The sequence below is a fragment of the Colletotrichum graminicola genome (assembly GCF_000149035.1).
Source record: "Colletotrichum graminicola M1.001 genomic scaffold supercont1.8, whole genome shotgun sequence".
Taxonomy (NCBI): Eukaryota; Fungi; Ascomycota; class Sordariomycetes; order Glomerellales; family Glomerellaceae; genus Colletotrichum; species Colletotrichum graminicola.
Window position 1 is genome coordinate 584,327 of NW_007361012.1, and position 8,708 is coordinate 593,034.

General features: G+C 55.5%; 2 protein-coding genes and 1 non-coding gene across 3 annotated transcripts; all 3 read left to right on the forward strand.

The window, feature by feature from the left end:
- Positions 1-2,632: 2,632 nt before the first annotated feature.
- On the forward strand, positions 2,633-2,857 carry GLRG_02844 (uncharacterized protein; the record flags this gene model as incomplete). Its single annotated transcript, XM_008093529.1, has 1 exon — positions 2,633-2,857. The coding sequence occupies one exon, from the start codon at positions 2,633-2,635 to the stop codon at positions 2,855-2,857; it is 225 nt and encodes a 74-aa protein (XP_008091720.1).
- Positions 2,858-3,831: 974 nt separating this feature from the next.
- Positions 3,832-3,921, forward strand: GLRG_13082. The gene has a single exon. It is a non-coding gene; the product is annotated as a tRNA-Phe (tRNA).
- A 699-nt stretch (positions 3,922-4,620) lies between these two features.
- GLRG_02845 (F-box domain-containing protein) lies at positions 4,621-8,216 on the forward strand (the record flags this gene model as incomplete). Its single annotated transcript, XM_008093530.1, has 2 exons — positions 4,621-5,032; positions 5,101-8,216. The coding sequence occupies 2 exons, from the start codon at positions 4,621-4,623 to the stop codon at positions 8,214-8,216; spliced, it is 3,528 nt and encodes a 1,175-aa protein (XP_008091721.1).
- Positions 8,217-8,708: the final 492 nt, after the last annotated feature.

The following is an 8,708-nucleotide window of genomic DNA, read 5'->3' on the forward strand; positions in this document are numbered from 1 at the left end:
AAGGTAATAATAATCCTACTAATAGATTTACTAAATTATTACCTAATAAGGCGTTAGAATAACTAGTTAGAAATAGGATAGTTTAGATTAGTATAAAGAGATAAGTTTTTTAAGCTATATAACAGATTATATAAACAAAAAGTATTAAATACTTTTAGGCTTTTAATTTTTATTACGTTTTTAAGCTTTTTAGCTACTAGGTAGTATCTAGGCTATTTATAGTAATTTTCCTTTACTTTAGAAAGTTACTAGTGTTAGGATATTTAACTATTTAATAGTAGAGCTAATCTATAGTTACGTGATTTACTATCACGTGACTTACCCTAGCGGCTCACTTACACCACCACGAATATCCGCGGTAACAACTTCTTCTTCTTTTTCCTATTATCTATCTCAACAAGCAACTAGTAGTCAATCGAACTATTACTGCTTTACGATCGCGATCCCTGTGATACCAACAGTTACCTCTTTGCTGGGGGGGGGGGGGGGGCTGTGTGACACAGCGCCGTCGCTGCAACCCGTCAATATCAACGGCCATGCTGATACCCCCGACAATCGCCGTTCTTCTTTCTGCAGCGATGAACGGGGAGAGCGGAGGGCGCCTCCGGGATTTGTTTTTTGTCGGGCTTCGGGGAGCTGCACGTTGGGCATTATTTGCCGCGTCGAGGGGCGCGGGTTTGCTTGAGGGAAGGTTCGCGCAGGAGAGGAACCGACCAGGGAGGGGAGGTTGCTCGAGGAGGCCATTAGGCACATTGGCATAAAGGGTCCGTCATAGCTATCCTGCGATCTGTGTATTCGAGGCTGATGGGCATTGCGGCTGCTGATCGACGAGACCGCGAAATGTGATGAATGCACGCCGCGCCCGCTGAAGATTGCTGCCAGGACCCCCTTCCTCCCTCCCTCCTCCTTCCTCTTTCCTCCTTCCTCCACCCTGAATATAGGAACCTTTGATTAGGAAATCCTCTCGAGCGGAGAGCCAGGTCCTGAGCCGAGATTTGCGTACGCGCGCAATACTCAGTAGATAGCGGACCGCGGTCGACGGACGGGATTTGGCGGCGGCCGTGGCAGGCATATGGTAAGACATTCCACAGCAAAGCGGCTATCCGAATTGACGGACCACATGTTGGGGTGGAGGAGAAGGGTTGATATATTCAAGGTTTCTCCATTCCCCTCTTTTGAGAGGAAGACAGAGGTCTGAGGTGGGTATCCCGACCATGCGCCGCCTCGAAGGCTTCGTTTCTTTCATTTTGGCAGGCCCCAGCTCGAAGAACGCTAGGCCGGGAAGGGGAAACGAGACGATGGGCACGGCTGATCCTCCTAGACCCAATATGTTTTGGTACGTCGAGATGCTTGGTATGCTCCCATGGCCCCGCGTCCGCGGTTTTCAAAAGGCCGTGCCCGTCAAGGCGGCCCGTGTCGGAGAGAGCCTGCTCGGCCAAGGGAACGATGGGAAGGGCAAGCCGAGAGAGAGAAACGCCGGCTGGTCTCTGGCACCGTTGCTGTTGCGATTGCTATTGCTATTACCGCAGTACTCTCCGTGCATCCGCGAACGGATGGAGACACCCAACGAATCGATTACCTTTTTTGGCTCTGTCAAAGCGCGGCCCAGGGAGTCGGATGGCCTACGTCAGTCCGAGTTGGAAATTGCTCCTTCGCAAGGTGATTCGGCGTTATGTTTCTACATGCAGATCACATGTATACTGCCCATGCGTGAGTGGACTCGACGACGGTGGATAAAAAGGGTGAAATCCATCCACCCTCGTCCTACAGCCTACAGGCCCCCTCGTCTGTGTGGGTTTGGATGTCTGACTCGGCCCTGGGAACCGGACCTGGATTCTGGGAGCTCTCGATTATACTGATGTTATGCTTCAGTCAGTGCGCACACGGGCACGGGCTTCCTGACATGTAGGTAATCCATCCGCGAAGCTCGGATCTGGCTGGACAGGGAAGACCGAGACCGAACCAGCCCTGCACCGGCCCCGGCCGCGACGGAGCGTCCGGGCGCGCTCAGCGCGGTGCATCATAGCCGGGAAGCCCATCGTTGATCGCAGGTTCTGACCGGTTCGCTCGACGCCGACGCCGCGGCACTGCTTTGACGTAGTGTACGGAGGAAAAGAGCGGGTGGACGCCGCGGGACTGGACCGCTTGAAGAGGTTGTCGCTGGTATCCGCATATCGACGTCCAGGGGGGACGCTCTGTCAAGACCCTGGGCTTCGGGAGACGAGACACGGGCCCTTCCCTCATGGTCTCCATAAGCTCCATAAGGCCTTGCTGGGTATGGAGATTGTAGAGCGCCAGGGCAAGGGGGCGCAAACGGAGGGGAGGGCGTAAGGTGAGGCCGCTTGGGGGGCCATGTTGGGATAGCGAGTCGAGGTGCTGGGGCCGGTATGTACAGAAACATCCTGGGAGTCTCTCGCCGGAGGCTCGTTGAATCATCTCGAGATAGGTCGGCGGCAGTTGCGGCCCCGGTAGAGCGGCGGCCGCCCAATTTATACGTTCCATGGATTATCCGCTCTGAGATGACGAGTAATACCAGCGGTCCGTCTGCTAGTTCCCGCAAATACACGTAGCAGACAGGGAAGACGTGTGGCACAGCATCGCAAGGTTTGGGAATGTTTCCGCGCGAACTCTAATGAGTAAATTACCGCGCGGGTTTGGAGCAGTCGCGGACAAGTCGGCAGATGAGAAGGCCGACGGCGCAGATACTGTCACCGCAAGTCTGGCCAGGCTCCGGTCGGCCAGCGCATGCATCGTCAGCCGCTGGGCCATCACGTCAAGCAACTCGGCCAACCCTGCGGAACCGGCCCTAGAAGGCTTGCGGAAACCATGGGAGGAGGGTATGCACTATCGTTCATAGTACGAAGACAGTAACCGATTAGCTAGTCCACTGCCTACAGCTGAGGAGCTGACGAGGAGCCGCAAGCCTGCCTGCCTTTCCCCCGTGTCTCCCTTCCTCCGCGTGTCCTTCATTTCTCTTAGCCCAGGCAGTCCGACTTGCGCTGCTTGTCCTGAGGTAAAAAGGCTGAGCTCGTGGTGGGGGTCCGCTCGAAGACTATCAGAAATTGCTCTCCACCCACTCTGGGATCTCAGGGCGGCTTAGCTATTTCAATTGGCATCTCAAGCCGAACGGATATGTATGCAAGCGTGAGCTTTCATCCTTCTAATTGCTACCCAAAGTGAATTCTGGTAGTATATCCGTACCATGTTGAAGGTAGCAGATTTAATCACACCAGATGGGTTCTGTGTCGGTACGTATCTGACAACCTTACAGGTGTCTTTTGCTGAAAAAGATGAAGACTCCAAGGACAGCTGGTGGCGGGCATAGCTCTAAAAGATAGATTCTAAGGATTCGTTGACTCGGTTAGGTCGAGATTGAGATTCTCCGTTACGCTAACGGTACTTAAAGCCCGACATTGGAATAAATCAGAAACGGAGGCCCCCACCTCCGACGGTGGAATCTGTTAAAGCGCGTGATACGGCAGCGATACCCTTGCATTGATTGATCGTTATGTTGTGTGTATCTATCTGTTGTGGCACTTTGCCATCGCCGATCGACCCTTCTAAAGGGGGGTGAATGTTCGGAACATTGTTTTCCCGTATTTGGGTGGAGAAACTCATCTCAGAAATGGCTAGCGCATCTCCAGCCATCTTCCCCATTTGCGCACGGACGCGCCCGACCATATTGCCCACTTCGACAGAATCCGGCTGAGTCGCCGGCCCCACAGCCGTGTCACAGCTCCAGACACAGGTTTGGTGCCCACTCGACGGCCCACGATATGAGCCACCATTTTACCCCAACCATGCAACCATATCATGCCAAACGGAGATACGGCGGACATAGCTCAGTTGGGAGAGCGTCAGACTGAAGTTAACTTCAATCACTTAATCTGAAGGTCGTGTGTTCAATCCACACTGGCCGCATCTTCACCTTTTGCTGCGTTGCCCAACTGGATGAGGATCGGGTGGGGGGTGTGCGATGCATTTTGCGTGTCTTTTGCTTTCTGAATATACACACACACACATAGGTTTTGATTCCTTTCGAGACACGAATGCGCAACACTGGTTGGGCGATGTTAGTCGGTCATTGGCGAAGACTCCGAACTTGATAGTCGCCACAGTTAACTTGAGGATGCAGTCTGAGCGGGCTACTGGTTCCATAAGTCGAGAATTATTTACGTACACGGTCTACGTACAGATATTGAGGATTCGACGCAGTATCATTATTACCAGAATGTAACTTTGAAGTCGACACAAACATGGCCAATGATAAAGTTATTGCGGTGTTGATGACGGCATTGAAGGTGAGTGGCACGATACAGGCGGGCGGGCCGCGGGTTGTGTGATAAGAGCCCCCCGGCCCGGGGATGTTCCACCACCACCGCCACCAGCGCCCGCAATCTCCTGGCCACTTCGTCACGAAACGCGACCTCCAGAAGCTACACTTAGCCTAGGCATTACAAGACACGTTACTCCCTACAACACAACCGCCTCGCCTCGCATATTCTATACGCATCTCGCGCATACTCGCCTCCCAAGCCATTCTCTTAAACCCAAAGACTGTGCACATCATCTTTGCACAGTCGCCCGTAACCTGCCCACGACCACCCCCACCACGGCTTTATGCAACATTGGCCGACCGAGTCTTCAGAAACCCAGCATCAACAAGACAACCCCTCAACATCCTCTTCTCTCCTTCAGCATGGCCCTTCTCAACGCCACCAGCCGACCGGCGTCGCCCAACTTCGCCGCGACGACTCGGGCAGCGCGTCCCCGCGTTCCGTTCCAGACACCGCCGGCCGCCATGCATCGCTCGATGCCGTCAGCGCCGACCAGCTTGACGAGAGGCTTCGACGGCTGAGCGTCCCCGATACTGCGTTTTCCGAAGCTCACCAAGGCGTTATTGCTGGTCAGCGAGTGATTGAATACGAAAATGCCTTGACGCCGTCCACGCCTCGGCACCCACTGGGCTTCAAGGTCATTAAGCGATCTGACCCTCGACCTGATGGCGTACAGCTTACAGACTTTCCCAATGGTACGTACGCCTCTTGTGTAGACATCTTCCGCGCTGGAAATGGACTGACATGTATGCACGTGCTGCAGAAATTTTGACCCATATCCTGTCGCACCTGCATCCCGACTCTCACTCGGCGATATCTCTCGTGTCGAAGCGCTTTTACTCCCTCGTCACGACTCCACATGCGTGGCGAATGGCGTTTTTGCGATTCTTTCCGGGCCATGACAGTTTGGTCACCAAGGCCGACCAGAGTCGCTCGGGGCCGTTGGACTACGACCCATCCGACTTCGTCCGGTCTGAGGCGCGCTACTTTTCGCGTTTGACCTCCCTTGCGACTTGGAGGAGCGAATACCTGCTCCGGACGCGTCTTCTGCGGGGCCTCATCAGAGGTAAACCAGGAACCAAGTCTGGAGGAATTGGCGCCTCCGCCCGGGGCGGCAAGAAGACGAGTGCCGTCCTGACGTACAACTCGAAGCTGCCATGGGCCGTGACCCACCTCCATGCCGACTTCTCCGCGAAGAAGGCTCCCAGAGTTATCCACGGTGCCTCGGACCTGGGCGTCGCGACTCTCAGCGATCCCTTCATCGGCAAGGTGGAGAAATGGGGGTTCAGAGACCCCTTTTCCATCCTCCAGCTCGACGAGGCGTTCCCCAACCTTGAGCCGTACGGTACAGGAGACGGCCCTGCCGCTTGCCCGAACCTCATGGACGTCAGCCATCCCTACGGCGTGCTGTCTGGCGAGGGTTTCCCGGGTGGCCGCGCGTACTACCGCCCGATCAACGAGTTGCATGGTCGATACCTTGGCAGCGACACTGGTGTGGTCGACACCTATCCCGACATTCCCAGGATCCCAGAGCTGTCGGAAGCGATTTCGAGTATTTGGCTCGCCAAATCCGCCGCTGTTCCCAACATGACGCACTCGACCGTCGGCATCTTGACAGGCTCCACGCTCGGCATTGTCACATCATATGCTCTCCATGGAACCGGGAGTGGTCCTCGGCATCCGAACGGCGAGATGACGGCGCGGTGGGTTCTCAGCCCCGGCGTGCCCATCGTCTCAATCAAGGTCGATGATCAGTACACGCAAAAGCGAAAGACTGCTCAGCGCATTTGGGCCGTCGCCCTGAACGCTCTGGGCGAGATATACTACCTCGTCGACACGCCCAAGACCACCTTGAATCGGTCAAAGGGCGAGGACGTAACCAAGAACGCGTGGTACGCAGCCCGCTCGGTTTACTGGAGGCTCGTAGATGAAACGCGACGTCGGGCCAGGCCTGATGAGTTTGACAAACACGCTCTCCGAGGCGCCTACTCTCCTAGATCGCCAGCCGACGCCATGAAGCTGAGCAAGGAGCAGCTCGTCGCAGAAGCACGCGAGATTGAAAAATTCTTGCGCTACAAGCCATCCCATTTCCGCAAGGTTTGCGATGGCTGGGACATGAGAAGAAGACTCGAGGTCGATTTCGCAAACGACGATGCCAGCAGTGCCGGAGAGGTCATTGTTTCCATCCAGTGTGGCCTTGACGAGACAACCCCGCCAAGCGTTACCCGCTACATCAGGACTCTGTCTCGAACGCCTCGACCGACGCCAGAGGACTTGGATGGTCCGGCCGATCTCGCACAAGACACTCCCGAAGCGCCCAAGTCGATATTCGGGGCCGGCAAAGACTACCAGCCTGAAGCTAGGTTCACGACCGCTCCTGCTCCAGCGATTGGCGATGCAACGCCCATTTCATCAGGTTCGCTGACTCCGCAGGCGACGCTCATCTCTTCGGACGAGTGGGCTGTTGCGGTAATGGCACTTGGCAGCCATGGCCAGTCGGAAATCACTGCGTCTGCCCTTGACCTGTCATCCCATGCCCTCCTGACACTGTCCGAGGACCCTCTTCACTCTGGTCACAAATCTACTGTTTCTCCTACCATGAGTCCCCTGACTGCAGACTCTGTGGCCGAGATCCCTGGTCGAAGAACGCGGATGCTGGCCATAGGTACCAAAGACGGATCTGTCGTCGTCTGGAACTGTCGCGACCAGCGCAACTTGACAGAAGTGGCGCCCCTTCGTGTGATTCAGACAGAGTCGCCAGAGATCAGTTGCCTGGCCCTGACGGCGCTGTACCTGGTTCATGGTGGAAGTGATGGTCTGGTACAAGCATGGGATCCCTTGGCTTCCTCCCTCGAACCTCTCCGCACTCTGAACGGCCGGTCGAACGGGCGAGTTCCACGTCACATGATGACGATGAACCCTTCCCTTCAGAGCGATACCTACTCGGCTGCGCGGGCGATCTATCTCGACCCGGACCCTACTGTGCTGCGCGGCATCACCTCCTTTGGCGCTTTCCTCCGTTACTGGGCCTACAGCGCAACCAGCCAGCGGCCAGGCCGCAAACGTCGCCTCCGACATGCCGATGTCCATGGTCGACTCGCCACCCGTCGGCAGGGAGGAAACGTGTCGGGATACATAGCTGCCGAAACTGCAGAGCTGCGCCGCGAAGAAGAGCAAAAGGCTCGGGAAGACGCATGGCTGCGCAACAGGTTCGGCGTCGGCGCCTTTGGCGATTTGACCGAAGAGGAGGCTCTCCAGTACGCAGAGATGATTTCGCAGGAGACGCTTCTGCTCGAGGAGCAACGCCGTACTAGCGCCAGCGACACGGGTTCAGCCGCAGAGGCTGGCTTCGACACCGCTTCTTGCTTCAGCGAGAGCACAATGGACACAGTCACCCCTGAGCCCAGCGTGACCGGCTTCACGCCGCCCCCTCCCGTTGCCGAGGAAGAGGACGAGTACGAACAGCAACTCCAGCAAGCGCTTCGCCTCTCCTTGATGGAGGCCACAGATGATGTGGGGCAGCCGCAACGCAAGAACAGTTCTGGCGACTTTGACTTTGCCATCAAGTACAAGCCGAAGCCTTCGAAGAAAACCAAAAGGTCACCCTCTACCTCGCCGTCTGCAAGCTACATGCCAGTTGTCGCTCCCAATGCCGGGTCCTCCAGTAGAGCCACACCTAGAGATGACGACCTCGAACTCGCCCTCAGGCTTAGCAGCCTCGGCCCTGTCAGCCACGGCACACACAGGGATGATGATCTGGAGTTGGCGTTGAAGCTCAGTCTCCAGGAGGCTACTGCCGACGACCACACGGGCCTCGGCATACCTCATGAAGAGTTTCCCATGCTGGAGACCAAGGGTAAGGGCAAGGGCAGGATGTGAGAAGGCGAAGTGGTTGCTGCGCGGCTCTTCAGCGTGGGTTTTCCATGGCGTGTTGCTTTTATTTGTCGTGCTTTGCTGCAAGTAGTATTTTTAGTCTGCTTGGTTACAAGCGGGATTCTCGTTCTGCTTGATTCCTTAAGAATGGGCTTGAGAATACAGTCATCAATCGAGGTCTCGGTCTAGAAAAAAAATGCTTGCTTCCCTTGTGAGCCTTGGGAGGCTTTGGAAGCTGGGTTTCATAGGGCTTTAGACGCACGCACGTCTGCCCTCTGCTCCTCCTCCGCCTCGTCCAGTGCCTAAAAAGCGCAAGTCTTTGTGATTTGCGAGGACGTTACATATACATATGATGGTAGGTTGTCTACAACAGCAGTGTGGTGCTAGAGATATACGGGCGTGCAGATTTATTTGCTTCTTATATTTAGGACTTACATAAAGGCTCAAGGGAGGGGCCGTACGTTACGGCGCTTTCGTCCGCCTTGACAGAAAAGACGG